The following is a 19,470-nucleotide window of genomic DNA, read 5'->3' on the forward strand; positions in this document are numbered from 1 at the left end:
TGTACTTTCAGGCCCAGACTCCCGCTCCCCGTTCCCACTCCCCACTCTCCGTTCCAAATTTTGCTAACATTCCAAATCATACTTGAGTATTTCCTTCTAAGTCACGATTGACTAGAGACGCACTCGCTCCGTTCAACTATTGGTCATAGATTTGGGTAGTGTCCGGCCTTCTTAATCGAACCACTAGCAGAGAACGAGTGCATATATAAATGCATTCTCTGAGGTAAGTGAAATCTGATTATACGCTGTGGAACAGAATATTTGCTAAGAACATCTACGAAATGTACACATATCCGCTATTTCTTAGACCGAAAGGATGAATCAAGCCATTTGCCCCCATTATCGAGAGAAACAATAAAGCGAAATATTCGGCTGCAGTGTACCCCTCAATCGAAATATGTAGGACCATATATATATTTAGTTATTTATGATGGAATTTGTCTCTTGTTCGCCTCGCTATTTTCCTGATTGTTGGTCTCCTGTCATGAAATATCATTTTTATCCCCTGGTAAAATGTAGGCAAAGCTTTATTTTCCATGGCTCGTTTGCTCCTTCTCTTGTTAACTTTAGCTCAGTAGAAAATAGAGTATAGCAATCCCTTAAGCGGAAGTAGATATGATTACAAACTCTAAGAATATTAACATTCACTTTCGAGAACTTTTGTTTTCGTTATTGAATCGAGTTATTATTCAGGCTTCTAGTTAAAATTTTAAATTCCTATCTCCAAGTTACCGCTACAGTGAGTCTTTTTCTGAAGAATCTATTCAATCGATTAGTTCATCATGGCGTTCATTGGCTGTACACAAACTGAACGTGACAGTGACCTATTTTAGGCACGACGATGCAGCATTTTAGGAATTTGAAGTTGAACGGTCTAAACAAAAAACTTCCGCTTTACGTGCAGATATGCGCATAAAAACAGTTGATTTTGGAAAGCGTCTTGTAGCCATTGTTTATATTTGGCTAACGCGGTAGTGTTTCACGCTAGATTTTGTTTGTTTGTTTGTTTTTTAACACGCAAAGCTCCTTTGTTCCTTAACACGCTAGCTTATCTTTTACATCCCACCTTACTCTGTTACTTGTGTTTATCAGCTTCGTAATTGTGAGAATGGTGTTTGTGGAATATATTACTTACAGAATATAAGCGAAAATGAAGAAAATCTTCTCTCCTATCCGAAAGTTGTAATAAAAAAGAAAACATTCACGGCAAACCACGGCTCTTTCCTTCAGGATTTTCGCAAGGAATTCAGTAAGCACGACGTGTTTCACAAGGTCCAGAGGAGCTCAGTTTCATCACGTGAACTATTTTTTTAAAACTTAATTCTTACCTTGTAAAATATAAATCCTTATCGCTTCAAGAAGTTAATAAGCCAAGTACCAAATCTTTGTGAATCCTTTAGTAGCAGATTTCCGGCTCCATGTCTCCTACGCGGTCGTTGTTCGTCACTTTATGCAAACCGGCATTTTTAAATTCAATAAGCGCTAGTTAGCCGGCGCAAAACGAAGCTTTCCGAGCGAAGCTGCGTATTATTTACTGTACGCCTATCTTGGCAAATTATGAGCTCTTAGTCTTCAGCACTGAGGTCTATACCTTGCGTAACGCAACTGTAACGCTTCTGTTGATGTTCTCTTCTCGGACGACGAGATGACGAGGAGCAAAGCGTCAGGAAACTAAAGATTTCCAGCAGTTGGATAGCGGAAAATCAGGCTTTCTAGTGTCCGTTTTACAAAGACAGTTTGACTCGCCATGTTTTAGTGAACAGTGGAATCAGATAGCCGCTCGCATTAATACGAAATGTACAAGAAAGAGGACTCTTATTCACATACTTAAAAAAACTGGTTTGTTTTGAAAACACCGGAGATGGCACGATTAGTCCATCATTTAACATAAAAAATTATGGGTCGGTTAATTGAACAGAGTTTAGCCATTTTTCAACAAAACCGCGATCTAAGTTTCTATGATTTTGGCTAATCCTAGCATAATTAAATTATAAACGTTGCTAATTATTAAGGGAACAAAAAAGCATAAACACAGACTAAAAAATCATTTATCTGCCCAAATTAATGCATTTACAAACAGGTTAGATGACGACAGTCAAAGGAATCTATAGCGCATAAAAATTGGCAAATAGACTGTCAGTTAATAAAAGAAAAGTACAGTAGATATTTTATTATTTTGTAAACTCTGTCCGTATGAAAAAAAAAAGATGACGCTACTACTGCACCCCACGGACTGACGTACTTTTCGGTTTACAAATTTAACAATGTAAATAACTAATGCCCCGGAGACTAGCAGAACAGACAAACACGGTGAGAACATTGTTTACCCTCATCGAAGTAGCCATTTGCTTTGCATCATAAAGGTTCGCTCTTATTATTTTAAAAAGGTTGTGCTTGCTACCTTCAAAAGTTCATGCACGATTTCAAGAGCAAAGGACCTTGCTCGTTCGGCCCGTGTTTTGCAAGCTGTTTTAAGAAAATGAGGAATTCGATAATGAAGGAAGCAACTCAAATAAAGTTTTAAATGATGGACAACAAGTCGAGATATTCCATTGTGTTTGACGAATTAGTTTGCACTGGATATCGGCCGGGCGTATCAGTGAGCTAAAAAGCCATAAAGCTTTGGACGTACTTCTTCGGGTGTTGGAAGCAACTTTAACTTTAAGGGGCGCGTTATAAAATTGGCACGGTCACCGTGATATATCGTGCAAAGTTGCAAGCAAGAATCTTAACACGTTTCTTTGTTTCTACCGTGCGAAGCAAGACAATAGCTGCGAATTTAATGAGGCAAGTAACTTACAAGCAACTAACGTGTTGAAAGCTCGTTCTTTTGTTGTAGCGTGCGCGCTGGTGTACCGTGTGCGTGCGTTCACCTTGTTCCCTGAAATCCCGTGTGCGTGCGTTCACCTTGTTCCCTGAAATCCCGTGGAGGGTCCCAAATGCGCGGCAGTCAGCAGTTTTTACAGAATTTCCACCGAAAATTTTCTTTCAAACTTCTTAAAAGTATCAAATGTTTGTTTAAAAAATGTCAATCGATTCCAAAAATTAATTTGGTTTTGAAGTGGAAGAACTCTCCTAGCCTGTGTATACTTTAATATCGTTCGGTTGACTATTCTTCTGACCCGACTGTCGGGCACACTCTCGAATGGACTAAATGCCGGAAATTTTCACCATTTCAAACAAAATCAGTCCATTCTCGCTACATTTAACTAGCATCAAGAGATAACATACATATTCGCCTGTTTCCTTTATTGTTTTTTCTTTAATTTAAATGCAATTACCCTGCGTTAGTCACGCAACGCGTCACGTGACGTAACCAAATTATGGCCGCAAAGGAGACTAACTTAACGCTAATAGGAATTTATGACAAGTCAAAACAACACAGTAACGCAGTCTACATTCTTTGAACCAGCCGTGTTCTTCTTTTCTGTTTTCTTTTGACGTTGCCAATCTAGCGTTTCTAATCTAGCAAATTATATTTCACTTTACAGAAGCAGGAATTAACCCTGGCATTCAGGATGAAGGGATTGAAGTTATTTTTAATTCTCCTATCATGGCTTCATTGTAAAATCATCCATGGTAAGTTACTTCATCGTTTTAACCTGAATTGTCAACCGATTTCGTCAATCTTCGTCGCAAAATGTGTTTTGGTAACTGCACTGATTCACTGTGTTACTGACTTACAAACCTTTATGGAGGAAAGGAATTTTTAAGAGCACACCTGCACAATAAGGAGGCTTAGTGTAGTAATTGTTAACTATCGTAAAGGAGGTGATTAACATTAATCAGTACAACGCCCTTTCTATTTTAACTGTTCGATTTGATCTGGCAGATGCTAATTTCTCTTGTTTTTCTCTACTGTACTGCTTCCCATTCACCAGTTATCTTGTGGAATTTTTGAATTAGCTATTCTCCTCTCCTCACAGCGTGTGAAGGGCCATGCTTGTACTATAGTGTTGGGAATACCATAAATAGTATCAACCTGTTGGCTGGGAAAACCGCTTCTAGTGTTGTAGTGCAAGATATTGGAAAGGTCATTGTCGTTGCAATGGACGTAGAGGACAACTATATCTATTGGAGTGACTCTTGGGGTGGTACCATTAAAAGAATGGATCTTCAGACACACATAAAAGAAAATGTGACGAAAGGCGTCGGTAAAGTGGGAGGAATAGCTATAGACTGGATTAGCAAAGACATATTTTGGACGGACACAACAAACAACCGAATAGAAATGGCGAAGGTTGACGGAAGTGACAGAAAGATACTGTTTGACCGAGACATTGACAAGCCTCGAGGTATTGCTGCTGATTCGGTCAATGGGTGAGTAAGGAGAAGTTATATGTACTTTAAGTATTGAAATCACAACTTACGAACTGAGAAGCTCGATATAACTAGGAAACGTCTAATTTTGACACTTAGGATAGACCTTTTTTAATTCTTTTTCTTTGTTATTTCTTTTTTTGTTCAACCACTTCCTTAGGACGGTGTTCTCAACGCTTCAGAGTATAGCATTGAAGACGTGAAATCATCCAAAGTGCACTTTTTTCATTAGTGATGGCGTGAGAGAGTTGCTGCACAAGTCGTCTCTTCGCAACCAAATGGGCAAAATAATAAAGTATCACCTGACTCCCGACGTGACGCATTTTTCTAGCATGCCCTTGAAATTTTGGTTATTTTTTTATTAAAAAATGAGAGTTCTAATGATACAGAACCGTAACTGCCTCTCAGCAGGATAGGTTAGCCAATCGCCTTGACAATTATTAACAATTTACTGCTCTTCGTTAAATAATCAGGTCCTTTTTTCTAATATTAACACCCTGAAATTAATTGCTGTCAAGAGGAATAACACAAAATTAATGAATCAAATCTTACAGGTACATTTTCTGGACAGATTGGGGTTCAAATCCTAAAATTGAGAGAGCCACCTTAGACGGGAAGGAAAGGGTCACCATTGTAGAAGCGAGTTCCAGTTTCCCTTTGCAGTGGGTAAATGGCGTAATAGTAGACTACGCTGATTCAGAGAGCGTAATTTATTGGGTCGACGCTGGTCTGGGTGTGGTCGGTAGAGCTGATCTGGACGGACGCAATCAAAAACTATCAAAAAAGATAACTAACAGTCATCTGGTCGCTATAACACTTCACAACGGGACTGTCTACTTGTCTGATAACAGAGCAAAAAAAATTCGGCTGGTGGACAAAACAAACCTTGAATATCTTGGAAATCTCGACCTGTCTTTCCCTGAAATACATGGAATTACCGTATCAGACGGATCAAGGCAACCTCTAAGTAAGTAGAAATTGTTTGTTGTTCTTCCTACTTCGATTTTTTAATTTAACCCTATATGAAACTTTAAACTATAAACACTTTAAAGGAGACTTTAAACTATTTTCAAGATAAATTTAGTCGTGTACAATAAATCCTCAATGTGGAACAATTTAATTTTTTTTTCGTACAATCAGTTCAGGAAAACGTGTTTTAAATTTCCATGTAGAAGAATGTTTCATGGCATACATTTCTAAAAAGCTGCAGGAAAAGACAGCAATACACCTTCAGTCACAAGTATAAGAGAACATTTTTTAGTAGCCAAGAGGCACTCAAAGTCGACACTCGACTATTTTCTTTGAAAATAAAAGAACGAAACAAACATTTTTGAACCATCAATTATCACTGCATTACCCACAAAGATATTGGTTCACCAGTTGTAATTAGCCAAATCAAACTTCTTTTTAAATAGATCTGGTGGCTGTCAGTATTACATTGGAAATGAAAATGGAAGAGGTATTTTAATTTTCTTTTGAAGTACATTCCATCGCAACAAAAAGGAAATCCTCTGACCCTCACCCCCATCTCCCGCTCCCAGCGAAAAATTAATGGCTGGTGTCTTTTGCTTTCGCTTGAACACAATTGTCTGCTCTTTTGGACTTCTATGATACAGTTACAAGTAATACTGGCCATTGCAGCTATATCTGTTCCTTGAACTATCTGGAATTTGCTTTGCTGCTGAGGGGTGATCCAAAAGTCATCACATGAGAGGTCATTCCCAGCTTTTCTAAGCGGTTGTAGCCTAAATACTCCAGGCACGGTCTGTTGGGCACATAACTCCTAAGCAAAGTCCCTTAAGGTTGGGCAGTCAAGGGGTTTACTGACTAAAGGACGAAGTATCGATATTATAATAAGATAAGTAGGTTGAAGAACCTACTCCTTTTTGTCTATTTTAATAACTTATAAGAATGTATTAAAATATGTCTATCAGTGGGAGGAAGAGAAATTTAAACAAGCAGTCGTGAAAGGGATAAGAGACTACTGCTATGAGGATACATGCAGTTGCAAATCAAGGTATTGCAAATACTGTTTGTGGAAATGAAATGATTCCCGTTTTGGTATATTACCGTTGAAGTTTGAAATTTTCTTGCTATATAGTAATATTTATGGAAACCCAACATGGGAAGGCATGCCCATCAGAGCGAAAACACCATTGATAATTAGAAAAAAGGAAGCATTAAAGCTATTTCCGGTATGGACGAATTAAAGTGACTGCCTCACTTGACAAGGGGGCAGAGGTAACCCAACACTGTGACCAAGTGTGCTTGACTGCTCTGACTCAGTACACCTGAATGTGGAACTTGAATGTAAAGCAATGTGCAACCACCACATGATCATGCTTTAGCATAAGATATGTAAAACATCGAGATATCCTTTCCTTCTCGACAGAAACACAACCATTGAAAAGCAGTTATGCAGCATCTTACCAAATGATTCCAACGCCAGTTCAGCTCAGATCAGAGTCCTAAAGCAACCCGGAGAGTCTTCAGTTCTGAATCATACTGAAGTTGTTTTTTCACTCATTCTTCGAACCCAATCCAATTCATACCGTATGGTAATAAAAAACAGCACTTTGGATTATATCGTGCAAAAGAGTGTCTACTATATCAGCAAACATTTAGGTGGACACAAGGTTATATATGTAAACTGTAACCCTCCATCATTCGAAAATTTTTGTAATTATACGGAACTCCCCAAGGATATCAATGGAGAGGAGGTTACCAAAGGAGCGTCGTCGAAAAAGGGAACCGTTGATTCAATAACAGCAGGAACAGTCACAAGTGGAATCGTTATCGTTATCATTATCGCTGGCGTATTTATCTGGCGCAAAAAGTATGAAATTAATGATGATTTTAGATATATGAAAATTCATATATTTGCACTGCGGTGGAGAGATGAAATTAAGAGATCCTCGCAACTAAGAAGACTACTGAAACGAGTAGTTGTAAATAGGACCAGGTCAGGTCCTATTTACAACTACTCGTTTCAGTAGTCTTCTTAGTTGCGAGGATCTCTTAATTTCAGGTATGAAATTATATTTGAATTATTCAGTCATTTCTCATTCATCTGTTTATACTACCAGTCAAATTCACTTCCTTTGGAATTGATTGTAAATAATACAGCTTTTGTCTACGTTAGTGGACTTCACTTACATATAAAATGATATCCTTATAATGATCGGTGCCTCTGCAGTTCAATTTCAACGGCTGTTTCAATTCATTTTTGTCTTTAATTGAGTCAGTAGTATAGTTTATTTAATTACTTGACTCATATTTAGCTCTGTTTACTTCTAGGCGGTACAATGGCGTAGGTGATGAACAAGCCCATGTGATGGGTAAGGTGGAACACGGCGATAGGGACCCAGGCCAAGAGCTACACTTAAGCCAAGATGTAGCTGTCAATAACGGTGACCAAAATACAGGTAAAATACAGATAAAACAGGGAAGAAACTTGACAACAACTACTGTCTAGGTTTGTCGAATAATAGGAATTCTGTAAATAACTTTGCAATACAAGAGAGCCTCTCAAATAAGGGGACAGGAGGACTGCAGAATGGCGGAGTCAATCGGGATTCTGTTCGGAAAGAAAAGCATACGTCCACGCAGTTACCCTGCCCTAACACAAAACGTGGAGCTTAAGAAACCGGTGAAGATTGTGGCGCATCTGGTGTTAAGTTACACAATACCCACACGATTTTAGGTTTTCCACGTGTATTCGTTACCAACTGAACATAAGATTATCCTAACAACTTTTTTATTGCTCGGTTCTCTCCAGCAATTGTTTTTTTCTTACGTCATATGACATCTACCAGGATGTCCAGTCCTTTCCGCGCGAACGCCTGACACTTAACATAAATTCCTCTAGGAAACAACGTGATTTCACTACCCAACACTTCCCCCTAACCTGAAAAAGAAATATCATTCGTGACATTTAGCATGTGATACAAAATATTCCTCTACAACAGTGGCTTGTGTATTAGGATTGTTCAACACACAAATCCTAGAGTGATCAGGCCCAGCTCCTTACAGACCACCAACTATCACAGTTCATCTGACCATACCTCTGTTCATGATTCTGTATCACAAAGACCATCTCTGGATAGTTCTTTCAGCATTCATGAAACGAATGTTAAAATACACAAAAGAAAACTAAATTTTTGCTTCTAAGTTCTCTGAGCAACAAGAATGTAGTACACGGGTTATTGTCGGTCTGTACTGGAATGGCTAATGTGGCATTTCCCATTGTGGTAACTGAAGCACTGCTGGATAGGGCATCCCATACGGCATCATCGTATTTGCCCTCCAGAACATCATGGGTACCGCAGGTGGAGTGAAACCGGTCATTGGTGGTGGCAGCATACCGTACTGGTTTACTGGTGGCGCAGGTATATAGGGTACTGGCGATGGTATTCCAACCTGGTTTATCTCGGTAGGTGGTCCTGCATTAATCTCTCGTACGTAAGTTGGGTTCCCAAGACTGTCAGATGTTAGTCGTTTGGGTCCTTGTCTTGCCCGCTGAGGGCGACCTTGGTTACTAGCATCCTCTTCCATGCTTGTTTCTCCACCAATGGCTTGAGGGTTTTCAGTCGCTGGTACTTCATCAGGAGAATCAGTGATGATAGCACTTGCCTCAATTTGGCCTGACACCTCATCAGAATTGACATTTTGGGGGGTTTGATTCTGCTCCCACTGCTTCTTTGCTTGCAGACTGTACCTGTATCTGGGATTGATCATTGCCATCATTTCCCGGTGATAGGTAATGGTGTGAGATGTCGGGAAGGTCATCATCGCTGTCACTTCCATAGCTATGCTCATCCTGCATCAGCTGCTGACCGTCATCGCAATGATGAAGTGTTGGTGGTCTCGGTTTCCTCACAGAAGGAATATAAGGAACACAGAGTCTCTGGGGTTATTTAAACGCAAGATCAATGCCACTCTATAACGCACGGCATACACGGAAAACAGCTTTTAAATATTAGTTAGTGTTTTAGTTTTTAAATAGTTTTAGTTAATGTAATTGCTGATGAATTGTTTCGTGCTTAAATAAAGATTATACTATACTATACTACTACTATACTATACTCCTGCCACTGTTTAGACGGAAGATGGTCACAAGGAAGTAACAGGTTTCGATGTAAAGTACGACTCTGTCTCTGGCCTGATTCTGATCTCACGTCATACACAGGGCTTCCCTCACCTTTTCTTGCAATCATCACATGAATCTCATCTTCCCAGAAGGCACGGAGTTTTCCAGGTCCACTGCGAGGGGTGAGGTTGCAGACTAGGACACGATCTCCCACTTGCAGTGCTGAAGATCTCACTCGTTTTTCGTAATTCCTTTTTCCTCTAATGGCACTTTTCGTGGCAGATTTCAATGCGAGTGAGTAAGCTTCTTACATGGCAGTCTTCCACTTAGTCACATACTCAGCATGTGATCTGGCTCCTGTTTCTGGTTGGGGGTCAAAGGTTGCATCAATTGGTAGTCGTGGGCTTCGACCAAACAACAGGAAAAACGGAGAATAACCTGTTGACTCATGAACAGTGTAATTATATTCATGAATGAGCTTGTTTACATGGTCCTTCCAACTGGATTTGCGAGTTTCAGGGAGAGTTCGCGGCATATTTAGTAGCGTGCGATTCATCCGTTCGACCAAACCGTTCCCTCGTGGGTGATACGGGGTAGTTCTAGAATGCATAACTCCAGGAAAATTCCTCGAACAAACGATTTTCAAACTCCCCTCCCATGTCATGATGGAGTTTCTCTGGAAATCCAAAACGCGGGATAAAGTAATTGAAGATTCTGTCTGCAGCAGTAACGGCGGTTTTGTTCTTCGTTGGGTATGCTTGAGCATACTTAGTAAAGGGATCTACCACAACCAGAATGTACTTGTGGCCCCCTGAATTCCGTTCTAGGCGTACAAAGTCAATGGAGAGTATTTGAAGAGGAGCTGTTGTGACAGTTGGCTGTAATGGCTCTCTTGTTGGTAGATTTGGGCGTCTCTGTTTCAGAAAGCGGCATGTATGATGGATAAAGTTGTCTATATCCCTCCTCATGTAAGGCCAATAAAATCTCTCAAGAGCCAACGCAAGCACCCTCTCGACACCAGGATGACCTATTTCGTCATGGAGTTCACGGTATACGGTGTGGTAGAACTATCTTCTGATTACGATGCAGGATACTACTCTTCTTGTCTTCATGAAGTTTGTGCCACTCATTCAGGAGCTTACGAACCAACGGCGATTCTTTTTGTTTCTGCTTCTGGTTTGCTTTGATGACTTTCAGGACGCGCCCAATGTGAGGTTCTTCTTTCTGTGCTCTCACTATATTCACCACTTTTACTTGATTGCAGCCTGCTTGTGACGGAATGTCTACCTGATGGAGCTCCCCGTCGTCATCAGTCAGGGCCATCAACCAAATTGAGTCCCCACTTGACAATGTCTGAATTCCACAGATTGAGGCCTGCAAGCTCTCAGGAACTACCCTCTCAGTACAACTATCCATGTAGTTCTTGAAGTCAGCAGGTATCCCGGAAAGACTGTCAGCATCAGTGTTCAACTTGCCTGGTCATTACCGTATTTCAAAGTTGAAGTCCGCGAGCTCTCCAACCCACCTCAATCATGTGGCATTTAGTTTGGTAGACGTTAACACATTAGTTAAGGGATTGTTGTCTGTGTATACCACAAATTCAGGGGCGTAGTAGAGGTAATCCCTGAACTGTTCTGTCACTGCCCATTTCAAGGACAGGACTTCCAGCTTGCCTGAATGCATACGATAGTTACGTTCTGATGGAGTCAGAGTTCTTGATGCATAGGCTATTACTCGTGTAGAGCCATTCTGTTCTTGGTACAAAACAGCACCTAGGCCATCCTGTGACGCATCAGCATGTACTATAAATGGTGCATCGTAATCTGGGTACGCCAGTACAGGGGGTGACGTTATGTGATCTATTAAGACCTCTAATGCTGACTGGTGCTGGGTCTCCCACTCCACTGGTGATGAAGATGATACTTGCCCACTGTTTTCCCTTGGACTATGTTTAGTGGAGGTGACATTCTTCTTCTTTCACAGGTCAAGGCTGAGAAGATCATAAATGGGTTTTGCTGTTTGTGCAAACTTTTTGATATGACGACGGTACACACCAAGAAGACCTATGAGTTTTCTCACTTCTCTAACTGTTCGTGGTCTTAAGTTCTTCATTGCAATCGCTGTACATGTGGCTTTGGGATCTATTTGGTACCCATCCTGAGAGATAACTCTTCCAAGGAAAGGCACTTCACGTTTGAAAAATGCACACCTTCTAGATTTTAACTTTACACCATAACTCTTCAAGCGACAGAGAACTTTACGAAGGTGTTCAATGTGTTAAGAAAATGTCACTGAGAATACTATTACATCATCCAAGTAAGGCATACATATCTCGTCGCGGAGCTCCCTGAGGCAATTCTCCATAAATCTCTTAAAATTTGCTTGCGCATTCATCAGTCTGAAGGGTATCCGAACCCATTCTTATAGCCCCAACGGTGTGACAAGGGCTGTCAATGGTTGACAGTACTTTCCCATGAATCCGTGGTGGTAGACTTTGCCTTGGTCCAGGACACTAAACCACGACTTGCCCCCCAAACTGTCCAAAGCTTCCTGGATACGAGGAATCGGGTGACGGTCTGGCACAGTTTTCTTCTTTAATTCTCGGTAATCTATACATAGTCTCATTCCACCATCTCTCTTACGGACACATACAACACCACTTGAGAATGGGGATGTAGACTTCCTGAAGAAAACCTCGGTTAAGCAGGTCCTCAATATAGCCTTAACTTCTGGATAAAACGGACGGGGTAGGGAAAGGTAATTCTTCTGAACTGGCTGGTCACTAGTCATCTTAAATATCCATTTCTAACTCTGAGATGCAGCCAACATCATTGTCACTCATCGCAAATGCATCTGCTTCTTCCAATAACAACTGCTTTGCTTGCTCCTTTTGTTCTGCTGTCAGTCCACTCAAATCAACTTCTTGTAACTAAGACAAGTTACTCTCAATTTTCTCAGTTAGTTTATGTTCTTCGCAGGGCAGCTCCTTGTCTGGAGTCTGCGTCTCTGTATTCTTGAATCTCACTTCAACAGGAGTCACCGAGCGAACTAACCGAAGGCGGCCCAGGACCACTCTTCTGGGTAGAGAGATGTCGTGATTGGTGTTGTTGGTCACGTTGATGGATAATATGGTAACATCACCTTCCTTCATAGTTGTAAGGGAATCATGTACTTCTAATCCTGAAGGCCAGGTAGCCAGCTCATCTGGTTCAAATATTACCGGTGTCTTGCGGTGAATTGGTCCAGTGTTGGCACGACAAGGTAAACGAATAGTCTGTCCAGCAGGGATAGTATGTGCCTTAACTTAGCGGATTTAACATTTATCCTGCTCAAACAACATCGTCTAAATCGATCGCCCAAGTAATCACAAGACAAGACTCGTAGTCATTTGTACAATCTTTTGCTTTTTGAAATTAACTTCCTTCCACAGACCACACAACAATTTTAAGACTTTGCCGCTTCTATCTAAGTTACAGCGGGAAAAATGAAGAGAAAAGTTGTCTCAAATACTCCATCCATCGTTGTTTTCCGACGTATTTTCCTTCTTTTCTTTCGCGATTACCGACGCAGGCTCATGTCAGCAGTTTCTCGCATCAAACTAAAATATACAGGAAATGCGCAACAAAATGCTCCTCTGCTCAGGTATTATGAATTTAGAGAAGATCAAGAAGGCGATTGTCAAATCTGCCGGTGAGATAAATACTTCGAAGGGAAGCAAACGCACGGGTGACTTAAAATTGTCCCTTTATTTTATTCTGTTGACACCTTTTTGGTGAAAAAAGAAAAGATATACATATATTTCATATATGTTTCCAAATTGCAACGTTTTTGAAAATACATAGATATGTAGATGTATTTTTTTAATTTTTGACTTGTATGTTTCAATTGGCAACATAACTTAACTTGCCTCTGAAATTGCATTTCCCTTCGCAAATATCTTAGAGGATTAAGGCTTAACTTGGCTACAATTCTTCCAGCTAAGATCCAAATGGCTCTGGGCTTGAGATTACACAGTGAGGATGATGAGAAGTTTTTATGGTGACTTCAACAAGGACAAAGTGTGTAATTCATTAAGAATTCCGGTGTTAATCGACACATGCGTAATGGGGCGCTAGAATTACCTAGGGACACTGGACACCACTTAGTATCCTGGCGACCAATTGCAGATTCATCAAAACAAGTTGACCGGCTTTAGCGATCGCAAACTTGTTTTGATCGCATGAGCTAAACGCACAGTGAACTAAAAAACGTGATGGCGCTTCCACAAACTGTGGGCTTCAAAGCTGAGGAAGGTGATGAAGAAGGAGTTTGGTGTACGTGCACTGTTGAAGAAGTAGACCATGATGATTACGTGATCGTTTCCTTTGACGGCTGGAACACGGAGTGGAATCGCTGCGTCTGTGATCCGCAAGAGATCAGGGATCGAACATTGCCTGATCGGAAAAGAAAGCGAAGAAACCTTCCCCTTCAGTGAACAATGTCTTCGCTTTAAGAAGACCGACTTGTACTTTTAAATATCCCCCAAACTTATGTAAACAAAAAGCTCATATTAAGGTTCGCTTCAATTTCGGGCATGAATTTGCATAATCTTTCATAGACGAAATCTTTATGAAAGATCAAAACCATTTTCTACACTACATCTGCTTTATCTTTATCCACTCAGCAAATAAAGCTTACCAGATTACAGTCAAAACACCAGACGTAGTTCACTTCGAATTTCTCGATCTATCCTAGTTTCTCCGACCGCATCCAAACAGGTTTTACTACAGTGGAACGTGACGTAAAATACGTCACGCATTACTTGGTAACAATGCTCATACATATGCACGAACCCCACTTAAGTGTTGTCCGTGTTGAAGTCGTCATGTGGCTAGTTTTCAGGAAATGTTGACATTGTATTGAAAAAAGGGTATATGCCTAAAAACGTGTTATTTAGTGACATGTTATGAGCTTCTCCCAAAGTCTCAAGGTAATGTTATAGCATCAATCGGTGTTCTGTCATCTTCTAGGAATGTATGCTTTCATTTTTTACTTTTCTGAACATTAAACCAGCAATGTGGGTATTGGGTCATGTCTACTCATGAAATTAATTTGTTTGTATCAAGGTAATACAACTGGACCTGACGAGACTGATTTGCCCCACTACCCAGGTAAAGAGTGTTAGTGAAATAATTAATGCAGTCTCAGATCAGGGAAGTTGCATATTATTTGAAGGAAAACTGTGGCCTAGTTAAAGTGTTATTTTATCCTAGGGAAAGAAAAAGTTTTTAGTCTGTCAGTATAATGACTGTAATCATGACTTTTGATCCCAGGCATTTAGCTAGACCATGGCCATCTTCAGTGAGCTAAGAAACTGAAAAGATCAACAACCCCTGTGACTGTAGGGAAATTGTTTTTTACCCAGGTACAGTAAAAAAAAAAGAAGTAAAAGAAAGAAGAATAAGAAAATCTGGCTGGAGCTTTACAGTCCATCTCACTTGTTTCAATCAGACCTACTATAATATATCAGTCCATTACAATTTGGAATTTTTTTTTTTTTGTAGTCTAATTTCCAAAATCATCAATGTTTTGAGTTCTGTTTTGACACAATTTTCTAGGAATGCAAAGACCTCCAATAAAATTGCAGTCAGGTCCAAAGTCACTCACCGTTGGTTGGTGATTTTAAACCCAATAAAAATAAAAGAAGTAGTATGCAGAAAAACCCTGAGTCTGTTAATGTAACATTCAAATTAAGAGATTTCAATATCAAAACACATATTTGTTAGAAACTTAGACATAAATGATCTCAAATTGATGAAAAGTAACTCTGAAATTTAATACTTAGTTTCATTCATGAGACAAGTCTTTTTCTACTCCTTCCCCTTTCTTTCTGCATATGGGATATCATGATTTCCCTGTTTTCTAGTAAATTCAGCCCGTGTTTTCCGGCTGGGCCCAGTGTTGTCACCATAAGCTTAAACTTTGAACTGATCAACCCAGCAGCCAGAAAAAAATTTTAACTTCCTCACTGATGTCTTAATGCTTGTTTCCACATTAAACAATTCCTTGCTTACTTTTTTGACCCCCACAAATAGAAAAGGATATGAGGAGGAATTTTTTAGATGGAGGAATTTTTTAGGTGTAGAAAAAAAAATTTTCCTACATGATTGTTTTGACAGCTTGTGGTCCAACCCACATGACTGGGAGATCTGTCCAGGATGGTCTCCCCAGCACAAGCACAAGCGCAAGAGGATCAGAAGATGATATGCCTCTAAATGGCAGCAATTCTTCATTCAGTAAAAGTGAACCAGGTAAAATGTTTGAAAAATACACCCACCACCATCTAATGATGTATTAGCTCAAGGATGTCAACCAATGACTTGCCGTCTAACAACACCTGCTCTTTACGTGACTTTATGTCATAAAACTTTGGATACCTCCCTACTGAAAGTGTCAAAACACATCATGTCAGCTTTGGAGAAAAGAGGGAATGATTAATTGAAGTTTACCTCTCCTAATGCTGCAAGAGCAATATGGCCTATGCAGCACTATCCTAAATGGTTAAGTTGAATACATTCATATATCATATCTAGTTTTCAACATCAAATAGGAGAATTGTACTTGGTCAGGAGAAATACTTACAGTAGGTTACACGATTGTTGTTTTTCAAGGCGTGTATCTTTTGATCACAACAACCTTTGACTTGGGTTTTCTAGTCTTGGGGAAAAAGGCTTCAAAATTTATAGTTCTGCGTCGCCTATTTGCGACTGCGGTGTTGACTCTGAATCAGTGAAACATTGTTCCTTGTATTGCCCAAGGTATGCCGCTCAATAAAATGTCCTCCTTACCTCTGCTGCTAGTAACATGAGACATGGTCTTCGAGCGGCGATGCAAGGAAACTAAACTTTTTAATGTAAGGTGTTGAGTCTGTAAATTACGATGTCAATTGTGATTTTTTCCGCGAAGCGCAAATTTTATGATTTATACTAATCACTTTTCAATGGCCATTGTTTGATTGTTTAAATAATATATCCCTAGCTATGTAGGTTTAACTCGTTATCACAATTTGTGGGTGTTGTCTGTGTGTGTATTCGTGTGAGCCTGTATAAATTAAATTAAAGTTTATATATTCCCCCTAAGCAAGCCTAAAAAAAAGGTTGCGTTCATTAGTGGTGGTTTCGGAATGTTTTTTTCTCCATTAACAACAAAGAGGGCAACCTATTCTTTGTTCCTTTCCTGTTTATAGATGAATGTAACATAGTGGAGGATGAGAGGCCAGGCGTTGAGGCTAACAAGAAGATCAACAAAGAGGGCAGTGGAATGAATCAGATGGATAATGCCGCAGCAGACCTAAAAAGTGCCAACGATAATGATTCAAATGCAGATCAGGCTAAAGTGACTGCCACTGGGCGATCTTTTAAAGTCGCAGACATTCCAATTAAAGTGAAGAGTAAAATCTACCTTAAACTTAATGTAGAAGATAACTATAATTTTAATGATTATCGCTTACTTGGAGAGAAAATGGGATATGATCAAGATGTAATAAAAAATTTAAAACGGTCAGCAAATCCTACCCATGATCTTCTTGACCTGTGGTCTGTTAAGCGTGAGGCAACTGTAGAGAAGCTCATAGAGTTTCTTAGAGAGGATGATATGGATAGAGATGATGTTGCAACCATTCTTGAAGACTGGTTGAAAAAAGAGATTTCAAATACTTGAGGTATTGACAATTTTTATTATTTTTTGCTTAGGGGTTTTTGTTTTTCTCTAAGAAAAAGCTATGTTCATTTAATAGTGTTTTACATTACGTTAAAATAGATATTAAAATCCTTTTTGTTTTTATTTGTCAATGTCTGGTTATGTTATTTTTAATCTAGTCCTTTAGAACTAAAACCGACTTGATTACTGCGATTGAGCTCTTTGTTAGTTTCCGTTGCTCCCCCCTGGAGTCGTTTTCCCCCCTTCTGATATCCCACTGTGATTAAATTTCTTTTGGTTTCACGACACGAAATTCGAAATTACTCATTTTGCCTCTAGTATATATAATATTTGCCTTCTCAAGATCTTCAGCTTTAAAGTTTGTTCGCAAATATTTGCAAATCTTTTGCGTATAAATGCGAATGAAGGGTCCTGAGAGCGAAAAAGCTTTCCGTGGAGAAAACCTTTTGCCTGCATTCCATCAAAGTTGCACCAAGAGAAATTAATGGGACAGAAGGGGAAAATTGGGGCGTTGGTCGTGATATGTGAATTTCATCTACATTACGTTAGCTTGGGGTGGAGAACATTGTGGTTTCGTAATGTAGTTTCTTGTTGTCGAAGTTAATTTATTTTTTAAAATAACCATTCTCGTCGCTGTTTCTCAATACATCAATCTTAAAGGTGACTAAGGCTCACTGAAAGAGAACGGATTTTCCGCGAGCAAAAGGACGTATGCAGAACGATAAGCAAATGCATGACATGTGCAAGTAAACAGTTACACAACATTTGTTTCGCATTAAACGAAACGTGACTCTCGTCTGGCAGCGAAACTTGCTATCGCGTGTCTTATCAATGTAAACGTCACTAATTTCTGAATATAATTTCAATAGTTAACCTTACATGTCAACACAAGCATGGAGTGGTTCAGCTACGATTATCTCTAACTAATTTCAGTGCTACTGACAAGTCCCAAGTCCTGACCCAGCAGTCGCCTTCACCGTCCTATTTTTTCTCGTGGTTACCCTCTGGAAAGGATGAACTCTCAAGTGCATAAGCACTAGGGTCCAGGTATCAGTCATGTCTGAGGAAGGCTACAAGCCCCTCCCATGGCAAGCTATCAGTTCCTGATACAGAACTACTTGGCGCTGAAGATACATAACTTGACATGGTTGGCTGTGTTGATAAGACCTCAAGTCATAGGCACACCCACGTCAAAGGAAAACTGTATGTTGTCAGAGGGACCCCTTAACTACTCCATGGTATTCCTGACATCCAAAGTTTGGGCCTCATCCATGAATTTCCTGGAATATACACCATAAGGGCTTAAAGGGTTTTTGCCTCACATCGTCTCGACGAGTTCATCAGCCTTTTCTCGGGGTGCTAGAGAAGGAGATCACTTGTTTGGCACTCCTTGTTGCCAAAGAGCATGTTCAGAGGAACTAACCGATTGGTTCACCAATTTTTGTTGTTCCTAAACCAAACGAAGACATTAGAGAGTGTGTAAATTTGAGAAAGTTGAACCAAGCTATTACTGAAAGAGACTTGGACCAAATGTCAACCATGGAAAGCACGCTGGAATTACAGAGGTAAGCGCAATGTACTTGAAGTAAGATGTTAAGTCTGCATACTCTGGGTTCCATCAATTAAGTACTCCTAGGTCCAGACACCCGGAGGCTGACTACATTTATCATCCCCTTTTGTAGATTTATGTTCAAGCGGTTATCGAAAGGGGCCTGTCCGCATGATGTGAAATTCCTCTTCGATGACATCCTTGTGGTGGGCCATACAAAAGTAGTACAAAACGAGAGGTTACACGCTTTTCTGGATCGCCTCGTACAATAAGGGATAACCCCGAACTTAGCACACTGTCTGGTCTCAGTTTCGAGGCTCGAGCTTGTAAGGAGGTTTATATGTGGGTCACACAAAGAACGTTCCAAAGTTCAGGCGAACGTCAACTTTCTAGAACCTCATGATGTCAAGGAACTGCCGTGATTCCACAGCACGGTGTGCAAGGAACAAAACACATGAAGTTACCGGGTAGAAAGTGTAGCCATACTACGAGTTTCGAAAAAAAAATGGAACAAAAGAGGAAAGTAAACGAGGACATACTCACCAAGTATGCCACTTGAATCATAAAATAAACACGTCCGACAAAACGCTCGATTTAACTATCTGAAGCAAGAACGGGCCTCCGAAGGTTTCCTATCAGTTTAAAACCCTGAGCTTGAAACTTTCGTATCTGCTGATGCTGGCGATTACGGAGTGCCGGGACTGAGCTGTTCTCCTCAAGAAACAACCTTCAGGTGAACTTAAACCAGTGCCACAAGGCCGCATCAGTCGGTCTAAAAAAAATATCGAATGTTGTCATGTGCAAATAGAAAAGA

General features: G+C 40.1%; 1 protein-coding gene across 2 annotated transcripts; it reads left to right on the plus strand.

Moving 5' to 3' along the window:
- Nucleotides 1-11: 11 nt before the first annotated feature.
- LOC113683436 (uncharacterized) lies at nt 12-17,238 on the plus strand. Of its 2 annotated transcripts, XM_089205693.1 has the most exons (11): nt 12-223; nt 3,492-3,579; nt 3,927-4,320; nt 4,875-5,287; nt 5,736-5,779; nt 6,255-6,337; nt 6,713-7,156; nt 7,618-7,745; nt 14,515-14,559; nt 15,568-15,699; nt 16,635-17,238. In XM_089205693.1, exons 2-11 carry the CDS (start codon nt 3,519-3,521, stop codon nt 17,105-17,107), a joined length of 2,217 nt encoding a protein of 738 aa, XP_089061819.1. In that variant the 5' UTR covers nt 12-223; nt 3,492-3,518; the 3' UTR covers nt 17,108-17,238. The 2 variants fall into 2 exon arrangements, with proteins under 2 accessions (XP_089061819.1, XP_089061820.1); XM_089205694.1 differs by lacking the exon at nt 3,492-3,579 and having other exon boundaries at nt 79-223.
- Nucleotides 17,239-19,470: the final 2,232 nt, after the last annotated feature.

Source organism: Pocillopora damicornis, chromosome 4 (genome assembly GCF_964200805.1).
Source record: "Pocillopora damicornis chromosome 4, jaPocDami1.2, whole genome shotgun sequence".
Classification (NCBI taxonomy): Eukaryota; Metazoa; Cnidaria; class Anthozoa; order Scleractinia; family Pocilloporidae; genus Pocillopora; species Pocillopora damicornis.